This window comes from Ostrinia nubilalis, chromosome 18 (genome assembly GCF_963855985.1).
Source record: "Ostrinia nubilalis chromosome 18, ilOstNubi1.1, whole genome shotgun sequence".
In the NCBI taxonomy this organism is placed as follows: Eukaryota; Metazoa; Arthropoda; class Insecta; order Lepidoptera; family Crambidae; genus Ostrinia; species Ostrinia nubilalis.
Genome location: NC_087105.1, coordinates 2582692 through 2604786, shown reverse-complemented (window position 1 = coordinate 2604786; position 22095 = coordinate 2582692). Strand labels below are relative to the sequence as shown.

At 39.7% G+C, this 22095-nt stretch overlaps 1 protein-coding gene across 1 annotated transcript in view; it reads left to right on the top strand.

Moving 5' to 3' along the window:
* LOC135080804 (eIF-2-alpha kinase GCN2) overlaps positions 1-15363 on the top strand; it is a 44351-nt gene extending 28988 nt beyond the window's left edge. Inside the window, exons 18-33 of the mRNA XM_063975527.1 lie at positions 300-451; positions 913-1046; positions 2030-2209; positions 7281-7504; positions 7558-7641; positions 8832-8974; positions 9653-9821; positions 10271-10491; positions 10618-10704; positions 10957-11139; positions 11914-12028; positions 12092-12225; positions 12558-12643; positions 12912-13033; positions 13707-13888; positions 14636-15363. Of these exons, the coding sequence (XP_063831597.1) occupies positions 300-451; positions 913-1046; positions 2030-2209; positions 7281-7504; positions 7558-7641; positions 8832-8974; positions 9653-9821; positions 10271-10491; positions 10618-10704; positions 10957-11139; positions 11914-12028; positions 12092-12225; positions 12558-12643; positions 12912-13033; positions 13707-13888; positions 14636-14783 (2364 nt within the window). The 3' untranslated portion in view covers positions 14784-15363. The remainder of the gene's footprint in view (positions 1-299; positions 452-912; positions 1047-2029; positions 2210-7280; positions 7505-7557; positions 7642-8831; positions 8975-9652; positions 9822-10270; positions 10492-10617; positions 10705-10956; positions 11140-11913; positions 12029-12091; positions 12226-12557; positions 12644-12911; positions 13034-13706; positions 13889-14635) is intronic.
* The last annotated feature ends 6732 nt before the right edge of the window (positions 15364-22095 follow it).

Sequence of the window (22095 nt, the reverse complement as noted above, 5' to 3'; positions counted from 1 at the left end):
GTCGATTCTTCATACTAATTAAAATCGGGTCCAACTATCGGCCAACTAAAAATCGGTGGTCTGCGCCGAATGAAAGAATGACAGTAATATTTGATGTCAGTGTTACTGCAGCTTTACTTAGGCTGAGTGGCACCACCTAACTTTAACGGTAACTATTACGGTAACCGGTGCTTTTTGTATGGAGTTTGACAGATTTTTGACGTTTGTCAAAGTTAAAGTAAGATGTTACAACCCAGCCTAAGACTAGATGGCGTAGTGTAAAATTCTTGTATAGGTATTTATTCAATTTATTTTCGCAGGTGTTCCGAACCCACGGAGCTACGGAGTTCTCGCCGCCCCTATTGATGCCTCGGGCCAAGGGCTGGGATCAGTACCCCAACGCTGTGAAAGTCATGACGGCATCTGGGTCAGTCTGCCATCTGCCCCACGACTTGAGGTTGCCTTTTGCGAGGTTTGTAATTAAATTAACTGCTTACTTTAAAAATACTAAGTTTGTCTGGCATTATCTGAAAGTGACGTCACTTTCTACAATGTCACGTCTACTAGTGGGGAGGCTTTGAGTCGTTTAAACGTAGCAAGTGATGTCACGAGATTAATGTCAAAGCCAAAGAAATATGGGAAGGCAAAGTCATGTTTTTTCCCTAGAAAACAGAGGACTTTGTTTTTGAATTGTCCATTAGATTTGGGATCAGACAAATGCCGATTCGAGAGTCAGTAGTTCGATCATCGACCGCTAATCTATTGTGGTGAACCCTCAGATTGATCAGGCTCATTTTGACGTAAACTTTACGACAAAGTTTTATTTTATTATATTTGAATAAACATGTGTTGAGCAAGGACCTTTATGAATCTTATTTAGAATACAAATACAATTTTAAATCTAAAGATTTAATTATAAATTTGACTTTTCAGGCACGTAGCATACACTGGTACGAAATACATGCGTCGATACGTAGTGGACAGAGTGTACAGAGAAAAACACGTGATGGGCTTCCATCCGAGAGAAATTGTGGAGTGCGCGTTCGACATCGTCACTCCTAGATGTGGTATGTTTATTACGATATTAACTTAAAAGAAGGAACATAGGACATAACGCTTTTCAGTGAAGGGATCTTTACGAAACTTTAGATATCCGCACCGTAACGTAAACGCCTCGCCTTGCAGTTGACAGCGCGCGAAAGGTGATACGGTGTTGATCCCTTTCCCAGATAAGTCTGCTATGACCTTAACCCCTCTGGATGCGGACAGCGCAGCGTCTTTCCATTCTATACATAGCCAGAACGCAAGGGTGTGAAACTAATCGTGTATAGTTTGTAGTGACCGACTTACAAAGAGACACTCCAAAATATACACGAGCAGTTTCCTATGGGTGCGTTCTGGCCATGTATAGAACGGAAAGACGCGACAGCGCAGGACGTCTTTTATCTATATCGTCACTTATTGACTGACTCACTCATCACGAAATCTCAGAAACTACAAGTGCTAGGAGTCTCAAATTTTGCATGGGTGTTCGATCGTAGGTGCTCACTAAGACGGGATTTTGCAAAATTCAATCCCTAAGGGGGTTACACGGGATCCACACGTACGAAGTCGCGGGCGGCCGCTAATCTATCTATACTAAACTAATATTATAAATGCGAAAGTAACTCTGTCTGTCTCGCTTTCACGCCTAAACCACTGGACCGATTTTGATGAAATTTGGCATAGATATAGTTTGAGTAGCGGCCTGCATCCAGCGCCTTCCCGCTACCTTTATCAGGTCATCGGTCCACCTTGTGGGTGGATGCAGGCCGCTACCAACCGTGGCGATGTGGAAGTCATTGGGGGAGGCCTATGTTCAGCAGTGGACGTCCTGTGGCTGAAATGATGATGATGATAGTTTGAGTCCCGGGAAAGGACATAGGATAGTTTTTATCCCGGTTTTTGAAACAAGGACGCCGCGATAAAGGTTTTCTGTGACAGACAAAATTCCACGCGGGCGAAGCCGCGGGCGGAAAGCTAGTATTGAAATAAACTTGTCTTGTTCTAGATTCCCTCTGGTCCGACGCAGAATTGCTAGTGGTAGCAAGCAGAGCAGCAACAGACAGCGGCCTCAAAGTGGCCATACAGTTGAACCACACCGAAATCTTGCGCACTCTGCTAATGTCGTGCGGTGTGCCCGCAGACAAACACAACGATATGTACCCTGTGTTGGTGGATGTTAGTTTTGGTAAGTAACTAAAAGCCCGATCCGTGAGCCCGTAGAATTTTGTCCAATGACCCCTAGCTACCCATCCTTATCGCTCGCGCGTAATTATATTGCTGTCGCGACTATGCGACTGGCACCCGCAGTGAGTGTGCGAGCGCGATAGCAACATAATTACGCGCGAGCGATAAGGATGGATAGCTAGTGGTCATTGGACAAAATTCTACGTGCTCACGGACCAGACTATAGATAATTTTGACTGAGTACCGGAAGGCGCAGCATAGGACGTTCACCCACAAGGTGGACCGACGACCTCATAAAGGTAGCGGGAAGGCGCTGGATGCCGCCACCAACCGACCATTGTGGAAATCATTGAGGAAGTCCTATGTTCAGCAGTGGACGGCTGAAATGATAATGATGATGATGACTGAGTTTTGCATTAAAAATCGAGAAATCCTTTATTCATCGCAGTAAGTTTGTGATTCAAAAAAATGATACCACCAAGCCGTTTTTCTACTCGTAAATGGCGCTAAGAATTCGATTTAATCTCAGACTTTAATCAATGACAGGCCCGTGTATTCTCGATAAAGTCAACCCTTATGAACTTATTTAGGACTCAATATATGGCCTATGGACCGTACAAAAGGCTTGATTGATGGTTTCAATCCAGTTATAAGCGTTTTTTTTGTGATATGGAGCTAGTTTTTGCTTATACCACAGAATAATAATAAGTACTACGTACAGAAGTTTTTCTTCGCGAAGGTATTCAAAAAAATGTATGCTCAATGTCTTCAACAATATGGTGTAATTTAGCTTGTCTTAAGAGTCGAGCACCGTTTTGTTGACATACGTCAGTGATCGGTACTGTCTTGATGCCATAGGGCTGACTGCTACAAGAAGCTACTGTGTCGCCATCTAGCGCACCACACTTGCATTCACTGCTCTTCGCGGCAACGCGCAGCTACATGCGGCCGCCAGTTATATAGTGTAAGAGCTAGCACCTAAATATTTTATAACACACATAACTGTGACAATTTATTTCACGTGGGCGAAGCCAAAAAGCTAGTAAGAAATAAAAATTCAATTCAGTAGGTATTTCAAACCAAATTTTATTACATAAACAAACATTATACTAATTTCATTATGGGCCCTTAGTATGTGAAAACTACAATTGACGATATTTCGCACTGTTTTCAATATTATGTATTACAGAACGTATGTGTGATGGGATCTGGGGGCACGGCAGTGCCCCCGCCAAGTCGAGCGCGAAGCAAACACTGCCGTACCATCCTTTACTGGAACCATTTCGCCGCATTTTCAGGCCCCTATTTGAGAACCTCTGGATAAGACCACAACGCAGAAATTTTCGTCATCTAGTAAGCTATAATCACATACTTCAAATCCAAAATTTCAAGCCTGTAGGTCATTTAGTTCCGAAGTTAAGCGAAAGCAAAGTTTCGTATTTACGACACTCACTCACTGATAATCATCAAAATAGAACTAGTACTTCCCGTAAACTCAGAGAGCTGAAATTTGGTACAGAGTTAGGGTTTAATGGCCAAATAAAGGGAAAACTATAAAAACTAGGAAAATCGAAGATCTGGAGTAACACCACATTCATAATCAATACTACTCCGGCACCGTGGTGTTCGCATGTATCGCTCGCCACTAGATGGCGCTAGCACTAGCAAGCGGTGTCCAGATTTTTTTCCTTTCTAGAGTCCCCCGTCGATTAAGTTGAATGTTATGTAATTTGCATTTCGTTAATTTCGTTTATTATATTATAAGGTTCGCTAAGGTTATGTTATTTAAATAATTGTTCATTCGTTGTTCGTTGTCCATTTTAAGGGTCGTTGAGTTTATTTGTGTTTAATATCGTAAAAAAATGTCGATAAAACGACGACGTTAAATAATTTTGCCACTTTCTACAAAAAGAAGTGAAATCCCACCAAAACATTCTGTAAAAAACTAGCCAAGTCTCGGTGGAGCTGCTTGTTTATCTCTAAAAAGTAATGAAATCTAGACAAAGTCGTGCCAAGTCTATGGTTCCTTACTGCGATTTCTTTATTATTATAGTTAATGTTGTGTGACTTGGCCGTTGAAGGGTACAAAACGAGGTGCTCCATGACACAATTGCACCAATCGGTCGCTAGAACCGCTACCTACCGCGCCACTTGGAAAACGTTGATTCAACAATAACCAGTCAATTGTAGGTTAATAAAGCTGCGTATTTCAATAATACTTATGTAATTATCTTAATAAAGATTGTTCAACGGCCAAGTCACACAACATTAACTGTAATAATAAAGAAATCGCAGTAAGGAACCATAGACTTGGCACGACTTTGTCTAGATTTCATTACTTTTTAGAGATAAACAAGCAGCTCCACCGAGACTTGGCTAGTTTTTTACAGAATGTTTTGGTGGGATGATGTTTTCGAAAACACGATTAGAAAAAAATTTTCTCGAAAAAAAAAACATTTACCTCTGGATTTTTTTATAAAAGTTTAATATGACCGTGTTTTACAATAAAATTCCTATACAAACAAAGGTATCATGTTTGCCTCTTTGATTTCCTGGCTGTTTTAGATTTCAAAAACCTAAATATATTAATTTATTAACTTTCTGATAAAAATGTGAATGGCTCTTACGATGTCCCCCCCTTAAATCAAAATGTCTTTATTTGGTCTATATGCCCATCATCACTACGTAATAATTATAAAAAAAGTCGCTTTCCTGTCTGTCTGTCCCTATGTATGCTTAGATCTTTAAAACTATGCAACAGATTTTGATACGGTATTTAGGGTTCCGTAGCCAAATGGCAAAAACGGAACCCTTATAGATTCGTCATATAGTCTGTCTGAACATAGAACGTTTTTGTGCACTTTTTAAAATGAGTTAACCAAGTATATGGCTATTAGACTTGCACACGTCCGTCCGTTTTTTGTAGGATTAATATAATTAAGTAACATTTATTTTTTGCATTCGGCTCTTGGTCTAACCCAAACGAAACACGAACAACTAATGAACTAACAATGAACAAAGTTGATAAATTAGTAAAATGTAAATAATGAATTTGTTTTACGAGCTGTCCCGGCGTACTTCGTACCGCAATTAATATAAAGTTGTTTAAGTGATTTATAAAATCGCAATATTAATTTTTGAAAGTAGGGTCATTGTGCTGGTTTTCTTTCTAACTGCGGTTTTCGTCTATTTCACTGAGCTGCCATAAACACATGCGTAAAATTTGAATACAAAGTATTGTATTCACAGAAGGCAGTAGCCATCCCGCGCTAGTTTTGTTGCAATCTATAATGCCTAAGCAACAGTTCTACCTTAATGAAAATGTAATTTAAAAAGTAGTGAGTTCCAAAAAATTACGTAAATGCGCGGCCATACACCGGTCACCGGTACATTGCAGAAATCATCGCGCTAGAAAAAAAACGTGCTGACAGGAAAAGTTTTTGGCACGTATGTCTAATTGATAGCATTATAAACACAATTTTAAGTAATTATTAAACTTCTTCATACAAAATTAAATCTTAGATGACTAAGGGTCATTTTTTTAAAGCATAGCTCAGGTCATATAGCAGGCAAATCAACTCGGAAAGGTATCAACAACGTATCGCCTTTTGTGGCATGGAGGTAATAGTGGCGAGGAAATATACAGGGTGTTAGGTAAATGGGTATATGAGCCGACACTAGCCCATGTTAACATATGCATATAAATGGTATGGTGAAGTCAGAAATTTGATATCATGATTTTATTTTTTTTTATTTTCATACAAAATAAATTTTACAAAATCCGATTTGTATGAAAATTAAAATAGTTAAAATGAAGATATCAATTTTCTGACTTCACCATACCATTTATATGACCATGTTAACATGGGCTAGTGTCGGCTCATATACCCATTTACCTAACACCCGGTAGATCTATACAAAAATTCGACAAATTAATGACAAACAGCTGTTTATCTCTTTCTAACTTACCCCTGGTGATGTATAAAAAAAAGAAATAGATAATGTTTGGTCAGTACTCATTCTGGCAACATTTTCATGTGACGTCACTAACTACCTGACTTGTGCCGAGTAGGTACCTACATACAAGATTTAAGAAAACAACATATTTATAGGCAATCAGCTGACAACTACACGCACACACACACACACAAATACCTGTCAGCTGATTGCCTATATTGCGGCCATGTTGTTTTCTTAAATCGTGTATGTATTTATAATGCGTGTAAATGTGTGCGTAATGTACCGAGTACGTTTATTTTAAAGTTACGCCAAGTCCATGAGACATTGATATACGTCAGTGTTTTGCGAGCTGTCATTGCCCTTCGCGCGCTGTCATCGGCGAGGCAAGGCGTTTACGTTACGGTGCGGACTGCGGATTGTGTGACTGCCTTTATGAGCACTCGAACGACATAAAATAATATGATACATTTATGTAAGGGTATTTTAAGATCACAAAGTTTGCAACTCCGATAGTTGGACGAAAACCAGCGCAAAGACCCTATCCTGTTTGACACCTATAATAATTGACAATAGCTGGCTCGGCGAACTTCGGCAAACTAATGTGTGACGTGAAGTGCCAAATCGCGGAAAATGTCGGAAGAAATACAAGAATTTGCATGAATTATCATGAATAACAGTAACCACTTATTTACCTCTCAGTGTCTTCAGGCAACTTAAAAAAAGTACATTGTGTGTTTTTATTATTATTTAGGCAGTTAAATACTGCACAGTATTTTTTACACAGTATTTTTTTTTATTTTTCTCCATAATAAAAGAGTACGCGTGCGTGTGTCAATGCTCGCTCGTATCTCGTATGTGACGCCTTGTCGAATCGCCTCCTGTAGGTGGGCTATCGTGCGTGTTTTGTTTTCGATGTGAACTCGCGGAGATGAACAGGCCTGCTTATACTGCCTTTTCAAATGTTCACCAGTGCAGCTGGCATGACTAGAGTTTATAAACCAATAGCCAAAAATTACAAACATAATTTTAGTCGTAATCTTTTTTATTTACTTCGATTAACTAAAAAATATTTAAGTTTCCTGACATCTACTGACCTTATTGTTTATTCCTAGGTCGCATAACCAGTCTTCAACTCCAAACCCATTTAACCTCCCTCTGCGTGTCAAACCGCGACATGTCGACCCTCGTCCGTCTAATGGAAGCAGAAGTGGGAGTGCATGAAGCTAAAGAACTGGTGACGCCTCTGGTCAAGCAAGCCAAGTGGGCCAAACTGGTCAGCAACGCTGTGAGGGACTTGGAAGCGGTCAGCAGGGATGCACGAGCGCTAGGATGCGAGGTTAGTCAAGTTATTCCAAGGTCCAATTTGATAATGTGACGCCTCTGGTCAAGCAAGCCAAGTGGGCTAAACTGGTCAGCAACGCTGTGAGGGACTTGGAAGCGGTCAGCAGAGACGCACGAGCGGTAGGATGCGAGGTTAGTCAAGTTATTCCAAGGTCCAATTTGATAATGTGACGCCTCTGGTCAAGCAAGCCAAGTGGGCTAAACTGGTCAGCAACGCTGTGAGGGACTTGGAAGCGGTCAGCAGAGACGCACGTGCATTAGGATGCGGTTAAGTAAGTAAGATTGGGCCTTAAAACTTGGCCCAATTTTCAAGTCACAACTGTTAAGGTCAGATTTGTATTATTATAATGCCTTTAGTGAAGTAAGCCCAGTGGGTGAAACTGGTCAACAACGCTGTGAGACATTATAAGCGGTCAGCAGGGACGCACGAGCTCTGGGATGTGAAGTTGGTTAAGCTATATTTTCATACATAGATGTTAAGGCTCAATTTGCTAAGCTGATGCTCTTTGGGTAGTAAAGACAAGGGAGATAAGTTGGTCAGCAATGCGGTGAGGGACTTGGAAGCAGTCAGCAGGGATGCACGAGCGCTAGGATGAAAGGCTAGTCAGGTTATACTAAAATGGTCTTCGTGTGTTAGTATTAAGGTTCATTCTCTACTGGTAACGCCTCTAATGAAGCAAGCCAAGTTGGCTAAACTGGTCAGCAATGGTGTGATGAACTTAAAAACGGTCAGTAGAAATGCACGATCACTTGCACTTGAGCGTTAACATCCAATTTGCAAATGATGATAAATGTTATGTAGCAAACCAAGTGGCCTAAATTTTGGTCAGCAATGCTGTGAATGACTTGGAAGTGATCAGCAAAAATAAATTAATAAATAAATAAATCTTTGGACAATTTCACACAGCGCTAGCTAGCCCCAAAATAAGCAACTTAATGCTTGTGTTATGGGTGGTAGCTTAACGGATATACTACTTATATACTTTTTTTTAAATACATAAATATTATACATAGTCACACCCAGACCCGTCACAGAAATTAAAATTCATCATTTCATATTCTGCCCGGCCGGGAATCGAACCCGGGACCTCTCGGCATCGGTCCGTTCTGAACCACTACACCAAACGGCCGACAAAAAAACACACGGCTCTACCCACACCACCACAAGTCCGTTTGCCCCCTCTTCACTAATACAACAAAATTGTTTCAAGCCATATTACGTTCATATATTTATTTATTTAAGGATAGTACACAGCACAATATCAATTTGTTTTACAATCTTATTAGTAAGATTTTTTATATATCTTTTCCCTTATCCTCAGTGCCCAATGACGGTGGCGCCATTCCTAGCATACAACGCGACCCAGCACAGCGGTATTTTCTGGCAGATGTCGGTATTGAGGGATAACGACCACAAGCCCGTCGCCAAGCATCGCTCTGGAGACATCATAGCTGCTGGAGGGAGGTGAGAATTTATGTATTTCTAACATCTAACATCAAAATACTAACAGAACAACCGTTCTAAAGCAGTAATAAATGTTAAATTACAGATTTAAATGATACAATTTGAAGTTTTGAGTCTCTGAAGTGAATGAGTGAATCTATTTTAATCTATTGCATGAAAAAAAGTAGACAATAAATTAATTTACAAATTTTTATGAGCTATCGAAACGCGTATTAGGTATATGTATAACGTCACAATATCGTAAAATAAACAGAAACATTAGTGACGCCATGTCAATCCACTAACTTTATTAATGTCAAAAGAGTTCATAATCTGTTAAAAATCTGGCTAGTTAGGCTAATTCAAGTACTTTTCTGGAGAAGTCGTACTTTGGAGCCAGTCGATTAAGTTATTGTCTATGAAAATAGGCTATGGAGAAAATTCTAGGGTATTTTGCATGAAATTAAAATAATAATATCTCTTTGCTCATGCGGTTCGTGTCTGGCTGGTTTTGACACGAATATAAAGACGCCATAAAAAAGAAATAAAAAGTATCCCGCTGTTTTTCAATTGTTTTTCTATCCACCAAAGTGAGCAAATGAAAAGCCGCTAAACAAATAAGCCTATAACTAGTGGTAACAGAGTGCCACCATATTTTGAACTTTAGTGAGATAAGAATAAGGATTTTTTTTTCCACAGGTATGATGCATTAGTAGAAGACTTCTGGAAGGTGTCGGGAACACATAAAGACCACGAGACCGCTCAGCTTTCGTGCACGTCAGTCGGGTTCTCAATGTCGTTGGAAAGAATGGCCGCCATTTTGAAGAAGATTGGCCCGGAAGAGCCGTTGGTTGTGAAGAATTCTGAGGTATACTTAAAAAAACGTTTTCATAGTTACATAGCTGTATGGATTTTTGCTATTTTAGTGCTCAATATATTTCAAAACGATGTATCAATATTATGATCAATAACTTACTCATGAATTCATGCAGTTTCTTTTTATACATAAGTTGATCTACTGGAATGAAAAATCAGGAAAATATTTATAAGTAAAAAAAACAAGCAGTATAAAAATATTCTTGGACATTATACACTGCACCATTCAATACCATACTAAGCAAAGCTTGTACTAAACAATGAGCTAATAACGTCAGCAACTTTGTTTTTCCTTAACATTACAATTTTTAGCAATCGTAAAATGTAGCTGTCCGTAAATTACAAAAACTTGGGTGTTACAACATTCAAGATATCACAGAAACATTGACCAAATAGTAAGCGAATTTACTTAATATCTAACAAGAACATAACCTTTCACAGTCTACCCTGATCTGCGTTTGTATGTGGGGTACCGCTGGCAGCGGCCGCGACGGCATAGCGGCCGCAAAACGCGCCCAACTGGCCAGGGACCTATGGGCGGCTGGCTATAACTGCTGTTCTTGGCCTTTGAGCAGCTCAGAAGCTCATGAGCTGAGTCGCTCAGGCATCGTGTTGTTGCAAGATGACGCGTTCGTGAGGATCGGCTGTTGGGGCAGTGACAGGTTAGTAGTTCATCATCATCATCATTTCAGCCATAGGACGTCCACTGCTGAACATAGGCCTCCCCCAGGCATTCGTAAGGACCTATGGGCGGCTGGCTACAACTGCTGTTCGTGGCCTTTGAGCAGCTCAGAAGCTCATGAGCTGAGCCGCTCAGGCATCGTGTTGTTGCAAGATGACGCGTTCGTGAGGATCGGCTGTTGGGGCAGTGACAGGTTAGTCAAGGATGTCATAACTGCCGCTGTATTGACAGTGACCTATAGATGCATACAGGCAACGGCCGCTTAGAGCGCCCAACTGGCCAGGGACCTATGGGCGGCTGGCTACAACTGCTGTTCGTGGCCGTTGAGCAGCTCAGAAGCTCATGAGCTAAGCCGCTCAGGCATCGTGTTGTTGCAAGATGACGCATTCGTGAGAATCGGCTGTTGGGGCAGTAACAGGTTAGTAGTTCATCATTATCATTTCAGCCATAGGATGTCCATTGCTGAACATAGGCCTCCCCCAGGCATTCGTAAGGATCTATGGGCGGCTGGCTACAACTGCTGTTCGTGGCCTTTGAGCAGCTCAGAAGCTCATGAGCTGAGTCGCTCAGGCATCGTGTTGTTGCAAGATGACGCGTTCGTGAGAATCGGCTGTTGGGGCAGTGACAGGTTAGTTAGTTCATCATCATCATCATCATTTCAGCCATAGGACGTCCACTGCTGAACATAGGCAGGCAGGCCAGGCATTCGTAAGGACCTATGGGCGGCTGGATACAACTGCTGTTCTTGGCCTTTGAGCAGCTCAGAAGCTCACGAGTTGAGCCGATCAGGCATCGTGTTGTTGCAAGATGACGCGTTCGTAAGGATTGGCTGTTGGGACAGTGACAGGTTAGTTAGTTCATCATCATCATCATCATTTCAGCCATAGGATGTCCACTGCTGAACATAGGCCTCCCCCAGGCATTCGTAAGGACCTATGGGCGGCTGGATACAACTGCTGTTCGTGGCATTTGAGCAGCTCAGAAGCTCACGAGCTGAGTCGCTCGGGAATCGTGTTGTTGCAAGATGACGCATTCGTCAGAATCGGCTGTTGGGGCAGTGACAGGTTAGTAGTTCATCATCATCATCATCATTTCAGCCATAGGATGTCCACTGCTGAACATAGGCTTCCCCCAGGCATGCGGTTGGCTACAACTGCTGTTCGTGGCCTTTGAGCAGCTCAGAAGCTCATGAGCTGAAGTCGCTCAGGCATCGTGTTGTTGCAAGATGACGCATTCGTGAGGATCGGCTGTTGGGGCAGTGACGGGTTAGTAAGGATGTCATAACTGCCGCTGTATTGACAGTGACCTATAGATGCATACAGGCAGCGGTCGCTTAGAGCGCCCAATTGGCCAAGGATCTATGGGAGGCTGGCTACAACTGCTGTTCGTGGCCTTTGAGCAGCTCAGAAGCTCATGAGTTGAGTCGCTCAGGCATCGTGTTGTTGCAAGATAACGCGTTCGTGAGGATCGGCTGTTGGGGCAGTGACAGGTTAGTCAAGAATGTCATAACTGCTGCTGTATTGACAGTGACCTATAGATGCATACAGGCAGCGGTCGCTTAGAGCGCTTAACTGGCCAAGGACCTATGGGCGGCTGGATATAACTGCTGTTCGTGGCCTTTGAGCAGCTCAGAAGCTCATAAGCTGAGCCGCTCAGGCATCGTGTTGTTGCAAGATGACGCGTTCGTGAGGATCGGCTGTTGGGGCAGTGACAGGTTAGTCAAGGATGTCATAACTGCCGCTAAATTAGCTACAACAACAATCTTCTATAACTGAGTTGAGCCACTAAGATATAATGCTACTTAATCTGAGTTGTGGACGAATGTCCCAGCTGGGACAAAACTCGTGACTCATTGGGCTCCGTTGGACACCATCGGGTTTTAGTGGACAGGCTCCGTCTTTAATGAGCAGGCGGAGAGAGTCCCACATAACCCACTGGCCATCCCCATCGACCAGTGGGGACCAAAGCATTTTCCGATAATAAAGTGCTACTTATTCTAATGATTCAACTAAAAACTCCATGTTCACCAATTTGTCTTTGTTTCAGGGTTAGAGAACATAAACTGCCATACATCGATGTAATCGATTTCATCAAACAAAAACTCAACCCTGACATTGCTCGGACTCCCGAAGGTAAGATAATTTACATGCTAATGACAAAACTGACAGACGTCATATAAAATTATTGACACGGGGGGCGCCACCATCAATACCGGATCATTGATTCCGATTTTTGCCACGTTGGCAACTATAAAACTGCTTGTCAATGTGTTTGGTGGGACAGTTCAATGTAGTTCATCTATAGCTGACTTTATCGTATGACGTCACAACCTTACCGTCAGATAGTAAATGAACCTTTTTTTATATTTTATCTAAGATATTTTTGTAATGTTTTTATTAGGAAATAATCGGACCATAAGCTGGAGTGAATCAGAAAAAACTAACACTCCGAATACATCCGTCACCTTCATCACTGCCAGTGAACGTATGACTAAGAATTCGAAGAGACACTGCGAGAATCAGGTGAGTAACAAAAATATAAGCACAAATATTTTTCTTTTACTTACTTTTACAGTTACTGACAATAGAATTAACTTATTTAAATCAATCTTAAAATACATAAGCTTTAAAGATTTTTATGCGAAATTACACCTATTTAATTGACAACTACATACTCAATTTTAAATAAACAAAATCGAACTGCCTAAGGCGGGAATCGAACCGACTTTTCTACATACTCGTTAGGTGCCGCTGTTTCTTGATATGCAGTCGTCTCTACCTTTTTGTTATTGAGTTCAAAAAAATGTTTATTTTTTTTACTTTATTAGGGAAACAAACAGTTTTTTTTTAACTTATTCATTATCTGATAAATAGCTTTAATTTATTTTCTTTGCTTTATATGTTTTCGCATACAATAGCCGAGAAAATGGTATCAATATCCATATTTTTCTTTTTTATTCGGCCCATAATTTTACTTTCGGTCACAGACACTATGACATAGTCAAGATGTTGTGACGATATACAGAGACTATGGGAGGTCATCGATAAGATAAGATAATCATTTCATTTATTTATTTTCACATAATAGGTACATATTTTATGCAAATATTTTACCATTCTCCATTCTTTTCGACTGTAGAAGTTTTAATAATTTCCTGCTCGCTTTCTACGCTCTAATAAAACTGCCTTATTTCAGATCTCAACCCAAATAACCTCAATATTAGTAACGCTGGGCCTCCAGCCGTTACTATCTCGCGTACGAGTCAGCGTTCTCGCTCTAGCGTGTGAAGCGGCGTGCGTCCGCATGTTAGCGGCACACCTGACCGCTCCGCTAGACGCGGGGGACTTACCTGACGCGTTTAAACCGGTCTTTAGCAGGTATGCAGCTGTTATATGACTATTGTAACACCATTATACAGCATATTGATCTAGCGTGTGAAGCGGCGTGCGTCCGCATGCTAGCGGCACACTTGACCGCTCCGCTAGACGTGGGTGACCTGCCTGACGCGTTTAAACCCGTCTTTAGCAGGTGCGTGACCGTTGTATGACCTTTGTAACACCATTGTTCAGATTATTGAACCAGAACGCTGTAATACCATTATACAGCATGAGCCAAAAGAGAATGTGTCCGCTTGCTAGCGGCACACCTGACCGCTCTTCTAGACGTGGGTGACCAGCCTGACGCGTTTAATCCCGTCTTTAGCAGGTATGTGACCATTATTATGACCTTTATACAGCATATTCAGGTCCTATAATATCGTATGCTAGCGGCACACCTGACCGCTCCGCTAGACGCTGGGGACTTACCTGACGCTTATAAATCGGTATTTAGCAGGTATATGACCATTTTGTGACCAATATAACACTATTATGCAGCATACTGACATGATTGCGTCCGCATGCTAACGGCACACCTGACTGCTCCTATAGATGCGGGGGACCTGCCTAACTCGTTTAAACCGATCTTTAGCAGTGCGTAGTCACTACCATTATATCGCTACTATGCAGCATAATAATAAAACATTGTCTAGAAACTGAAACGAAGTGCTCCCGAATGCTCCGGAGTGTTCTATATTCTGGAATTTTAAACCGCCATTTTTAACTGACTTGGTATTCTTTTTTCAGCTTCTCCAAACGCCAGAATATTCTAGAAGAAGCGCTAAAAGAATTGGCAACACTCGCCAAGCAAAACAATCAGAATCGGTCGCCAGATGAAACGCATTTGTACGCGTTGTATTCTATACCAGACTCTTTATGTAGGCTAATTTACTAATAATAACAACAATACATTTTGTATGTCTTTCTCGAGTCAATTTTAATTAAATACAATAAAGGCTGAACCAGAAATACGAAAAAAAAGTGCATAATTATGAAGTTACAATAGAAATTGTACGATACCAATTTCCTTGTTATATTTTTAATATTAAACAAGCTCTCTCTGTCATATTTTTTTCTGAAGAACGCATTTCTGGCCATGCCTTGCCGTTGTTTTTATTTTTAATTTTTAGCGTTAATTTTAAGTTATGAGTGATTCAAAAAGTTGGATACCAAAATACTTATCCCAACGTTAATTTTTAAATGTAATTAATGCAAATAAATGAAATATGCATTTAATAATGTGTTGATGTGTTTTAATAAAATGTTATAAAATGACGGTCTTATAACTATTGTTTTATATGTTTTAATTAATTGACCTAAGAGATTATGAGAAAAAATTTGTTACTACCGTCACTGTCACACAGTACAGTATTAAAAGTGTTGTGTAATTTAAGCAAATGGTAGTAAATCAAGAAAGAATAAGTTCAACTTGCCAGCTTTGTTTTTGTAGTTTAAGATGCCTTTTTAATTCAGTACAAATAATAATGGCGTGTGCTGAAGTAAGAAATATTGCTGGAATGCTAAAATTTCCATTAAATGGAAACATTGAGATTAATAGGTACTAGGATATTTTTGTGGACAAAAATTGAGCTTAAGTAGCCATTACATAAGTAAGCCTTTTGCACTAGTATAAATGCACTAATGATTTGCATTATGAGCAATTCTTACGTTTATAAGATGTCTTCCATAACGTATAATTTTTATTCTTTCTTGGTTATACCATTAATAATGTGCTATGAAAGATGTAATACTATAATAGTACAACGTTTTTATGTTTTATATGAATACTAATGAATACTTGTTAATTTTGTACACACGAATTAATGTTATGTATATTTTTGTATGAATATACGAAAATATTGATCGAATTAAACAATTGATTAAATGAATCGATTTATTTTAATTTATCAGTCTTTTTGTTACATATGCCTAAAGGTTGGACTTAAAACTATAGTAGGTACATAATGTTACATAATATTAGATAACCTATACATAAACTTGAACTAGCTTCAGGCTATTCGTACAATCTATTCAATTGATAACATACACGTCTGATTTAACATTTTCCTTAAAATACAAAGTAGGTATACATTTTAAAAAAGAACTTATACATAGTAGGAATACACATATCTTATAACACTGATTTTTATTTTTTATGTATGAAACACCAAAATGTATGGTAAGATTTTCCCATACATATAAAAAATATAGGGCTAGTACATAACTCAGTAAATGCCTGATGGGAAAGGGAGGGTCAAACGTCATTGAGAATTCAGATTAGTATGACCTGTCACGTCACAATATGTCAATGTCACCCCTCCCTTCCCGCTCTCTCACTTTCCCCGGGACAAACTTGACCTTCATTGGTTGGGTTTTTATGGCGGTCAAGCTGTAGATCCTGGCTACACAGGAGTTGCAGTGGTGGGAACGAGAGGTGGGAATAGTCCCTTCTCGCTCTCTTACTTCAGGCACTGACTGAGTTAAGCCTATCTAAAGCCCGCTCCGTGAGCACGTAGAATTTTGTCCAATGACCCCTAGCTACCCATCCTTATCGCTCGCGCGTAATTATATTGCTGTCGCGACTATGCGACTGGCACCCGCAGTGAGTGTGCGAGCGCGATAGCAACATAATTACGCGCGAGCGATAAGGATGGGTAGCTAGGGGTCATTGGACAAAATTCTACGTGCTCACGGACCAGACTATATAACTCCTTCACGCAGCATACGTAGCGTCGTTGTATAGCGCTCTCCCGCTCGCCACCAAAGGAGCGAAAGAGATGTGCACAGGTGGCACGGACGGCATCAAACCCGTGTCTATGTCATACGGCCGGCACTTAGCTGTGACTAGGATGCACGCGATGATGGATAGGAACATAGCCAATATGGCCCAGAACATAAGGATTATGCAGAAACGCGCGCGGCGCCAGGATACGTCGTTGTGCGAATCCAGTATCTCTTCGTATGTTAGCGGCCTGGAATAAAAGATGGATTTTAGTTTGTTGATCTAATGAATGAAACGTTTTGTTCCCTTCTGACCCACCGCACTACCAAACCACACTACCAGTAGTGTCGTGGGGAATATTTTTTCCCTTCTACACTACCACGCCAGTAGTGTCGTGGGTAATTTTTAAGGGCCATACATCTTCATTCCCATCGACACTACTACCATAACTAAATGTAAAATTTGTAAAATTTTGGATTGTTTTGTAATAAATTATGTTTATATGCAACCCTATTAAACCTCTGTGCAATTTTGCAGTTTGACGGAATTTCCTGAAAATAAAATATTACCTAAAAGGGCTTATGTACATGTTACGGTTAATGTACAAGTAAAACGCTTTCAAATGATACCAAACACGGCATATTTATCTTAACTTTATTTTTTTACTCTGTATGGTTTGTCCGCTAGAGGGCGCCACATTAGATTGTTGTGAAACCCCATATAGCCTATAACCAGCGGACAATTAAGACGCTTCTAATGATTACGTCATTTCAAGTCATTGTATTTAAATCTTAGTTGAGGAATCACTGGCTACTAAGATACAGGTTGTAACCTAGTTTAGTAGTCATGGGACCCCCGATTATCATGCCACTTTTTGTAACTTTTGCATAGTAATACATGCATAATGTAACTTTTGGTTCAAATAAACGTTTTTATTTTTTATTATTTTATTTATTATTATTTGTCGAATTCTGATAAGTAGTTTAGAAGTTACGAGGGAACAGATGAACATACATACATACATAGCCTGTCAAAATCATAACCCTCCTTTTGCTTTGCCGTAGTCGGGTAAAAATAATTTAATTTTTGTTTTTCTTTCACGCAAAGTTATATAGGTATAAGCCCTTTTAGGTAGGTAATAATTTATTTTCAGTGAATTCCGTCAAACTGCAAATTTTCACAGAGGTTAGGGTTGCATATAAACATAATTTATTACAAAATAATCTAAAATTTTACAAATTTTACATTTAGTTATGGTAGTAGTGTCGATGGGAATGAAGATGTATGTTACCCACGACACTACTGGCTTGGTAGTGCAGAAGGGAAAAAATATTCCCCACGACACTACTGGTAGTGTGGTTTGGTAGTGCGGTGGGTCAGAAGGTTTTGTCGTTTTGTCATCATCATCATCATCATCTCAGCCATAGGACGTCCTCTGCTGAACATAGGCTTCCCTCAATGCTTTCCATGCTGCCCGGTTGGTAGCGGCCTGCGTCCAGCGCCTTCCTGCTACCTTTCTTTCTTTTGTTATCATTATCTGCTAAACACAATAAAGGACGAAGCACACTTATCAACCCGGAAACGGATCGTGACCATATCAACTCGAGGCGGTCAGTATTCAACAAGAAACTCCGTACTACAACGCACACTTATCCGCACCGTAACGTAAACGTCTCACCTTGCAAAAGGCGATACGGCGTTGATCCCTTTCCGGATTGATAAGTGTGCTATGACCGTAATAAAGGTCTGATACGTAGCCGTGAACAAATGGCCAATAGGACAATAGCTCGCGGCTCCGTTTCATTGGATACATAGGACATTGTCCGGTTATGTGTGTAGGATTTTCCCATGTCCCACACTTGTGAGAGTCACAGAATCAACTGGCCGTCACCATCGGCCTATCTATGGCATTTCCCGACAGAAGAAAAGGTACCAAGATTTCGATAAGGTAGGCAGGATAGTCAGCAAATCCTAGTCCTTGTAATATTTCTCGTCAATTTAATATCGATCGCATGTCTAGATTATAGGCATGCCATTCACCTTTAATTTCGTTACGGTGTAATTAATACTGGTCATGAATCAATGAGCCATGGTCCAAGGATACCTAATGTACTCGTAGTTACGACGTAGGTGTGATTAAGAGCCATTTCACAAAAAAGTTCCGCGCGAATTTAGGTACAAACTGTCAACGCAACGTAAAAAGAGTAAAAAGAACGCCGAAATGGACAAAAAAATCTTGAGCCGTGACCGTATTAAGACTTGATATAAGTTATTAATATTAAGGTAGAATAAGGTATTAAAACTTGATAATTTAAAATTTTAATAGAGTTTATGTAATCTTTCAAAAATTTTTATATTTCGATTAATAATAATGAAACACGAATAGGTATAATATGTAAAATATATATTAAGTACAAAATAAAGACAGTCACATAGTGAAAAAAAAATGCCCTCTTACAGCTCTATCATCGGACCCTGGATATCATTTAGGGACGAAGTATTCGTCAAGGCGAATCACACAAGCCCAAACTCCATGGGGTTCTATTGTTTTGTTACGGAGTTGCAATGGAGGTGGCCATTGCAACTCCTCCAGATCCATTATCAGACAGAGCTAAGAAATAAATAAATAAATAATAATAATTATTATTAAACAAATAACTAAAATATTTCATCTAACTATCTTACTTCTTACTAGTCTTACTAATAGTATAAATACGAAAGTTTGAATGTCTGGATGTTTGTTACTCTTTCACGCAAAAACTACTGAACAGATTTTGATGAAACTTTACAGTACAGCACAGCAGTACTAGGCAGTCTGTGTTCAACTATCACTCGGGTCGGACGTTCCTATCGCAAAACCGCTGGTTCACTCAGTTCCGATACGACTCTAGTGCTGTGTGTAATTATTCTCGTGAATACACTGAGTTTATTAATTTCTACGAGTGGATTTCATTTTGCCTGAGACCTACGCCATGAACCCTGAACAAGAAGACCCTGTCGCCAGCGACAGCGACACTTATCCATCCCTAGCGTTGACCAGAATTGTGCGCATACTCTGGAGCATGCTACATACAACTGGCCGTCGGAGAAGCATAGATTTCCCTTAAGTCTACTCCCGCTACCATATGGCACTCCGCTAAAACTCGTGAGGGCGCCAACACTTGCTTTTGTATCGAAAATTAGTATGAGCAGCGCACGTGGTTGCCCGTTGTAGGCTCTATGCAACCACGCTATTTTAAACCGTGGCCCCTAAGCATGAGATGGGAAACTGCACTCTCTTGAATTCTCTTTAATTTGATGGTATTAGGGGAATCCTAGGAACGAATACAGACTTTACAATGGAATCTCCTCATCAATGTTGAGACATTGCGAGTTGCAATGTTACGTTTTCTTGCAATCTGACCTTGATTTTTCAAACACGTGTCAAAATAAAAAAATAATTTAAATCAAAAGCTCTAAGGAATATTTAATTGACATCAATTTCAAAGCAAGCACATATCACAGAAACTTAAGGGAGATGTGACAAGAGCCGCCCCCTTGAGCCTTGAGCCGGTGTCGCAACAATATGCCCAAAAACAGAACATATTGCTTGTGAAAGCAATGATGACAGCAGCGACGTCATAATGTAAACAGTTTACATTGCTTGCATAGTACTAAAGATTATTCGAACGTTAAATACTAATACCAGAGTGGATAATGAGCACATATTTTGATTTCTTTGTGTGTGTGAATTTCTAATGCGACACTGAGTTTCGAACTCAGCGCATTACTTAGCTAGCATCTCTCTCTATAGAAGCAAGTTATCTCCAAAATAACATTCTACACCTTTTTAACCTAGTCAGGTAATAATTTTATTAAAATACGAAGCACTTCATCTATTAATAGGATATAAAATATATTTTAGAAGTTAATAAATTAATTATGCATAAAATATGAATGTTACGGTAAATATGATAAATGTGAAAATTATGAATAATCGCCGGTTATTATGAATAATTACCTCATGATTTGGTAAATCTGATTAATATGAAATCATTTATGTGTGTATAAATCTAAAAAGGGCCACCCCCGCCGCTCCTTAACTTATTTTTCACTTTAAATCAAAACAATGTTTTATAGGCATTATGGGAAAGTAACGTAACGCAAAAAACAGTCCAAACTCACTATGCCAAATTATATTAATAAATGATATCAAAACGTTCAAAATGTGAGGCTGTACATGAGCGCTGTACACGAGCCGGTGTTCTCTTTTATGATATTTGTTAGTATTAAGATTACATGATAAAATAATCACTGATAAATGTGATTAATTTATCACTTTTACCTCGCCTGTCGGTTATTATTCATAATAACCAGCGATAATTCATAATTTTCAATTTATCACATTAACCGTAACAGATAAGTATACCACTTACATACTTTTTTTTAATAATTTATTTATTAAAATAAATACATACATAATATACATAGTTACACCCAGACCCGTCAAAAAAATTCATCCTTTCAGTTTCTGCTCGGCCGGGAATCGAACCCGGGACCTCTCGGCATATTAGTCCGTTTCGAACCACTACACCAAACGGCCGACTTGAAACAGGGACCTCTCGGCATAGTATCAAATGTATTTGGTCGCCGTATAAATCACCGTTTCACGACACGAACGCACGTAAACGTCATGGCGGGAAAAGTGACACAGGTCCTGCCTTGACGGGCGCTCGCGCCATACTAATCGATGTCGGCTTGCGTATTGTAATTTATACTGATATTCACATCAATATTTTCACAAAGTGGTTACTAATATTTAAACAATAACTGTAGAAATCTATTCTACAATGCATATTCTTTATTTTGGGATACTTTTATTGCAGTTATTGCTGTGTTTTTAAACCAAAAACCACGATCAAAATGTGACGTTAATCTTCAAATTTGCCAAATTATTTTTAAATTTTACTCAATAATGGTAGTGAAATTCAAGAATCCATTTCATTAATGGACAACAAGAATATATGTCCAATGATTACTATATATTTTTAAGCTTATTATATGAGCATAAATAATAGATACAGGACTTTGAAATTGAGTCTGCGGCAATTTTTCCGTAAAATGGTTGTGGGAGATGGGGCACTGAGAATTAAGCAAAAGAGTTTTAGTAAATCCGTTTCATTAATGGTCAACACTAAGGATTGACCTATCTTTCGCAGTTATTCAATAATATCTGGGTGTTGCTTAAGATAGTAATTCATGCTTCCAAAATCTTAGAAATTCGCACGAAAATGTAAAATGGCTCTTAACATTTTTTTATTCATACACATGTTACAAGTAAACGCGAAAATTTGGAGCTGGATGTTTGTGACTTTCACGCAAAAACTACAGGACAGATTTTAATGAAAAGAAAGATTACTTAGGGTTGTTTTTTATATGTGTATTATATTATAAACAGTTTATGTGTCCCACCTAGGAATCGAACCTAGATCCCAAAACCCAATCT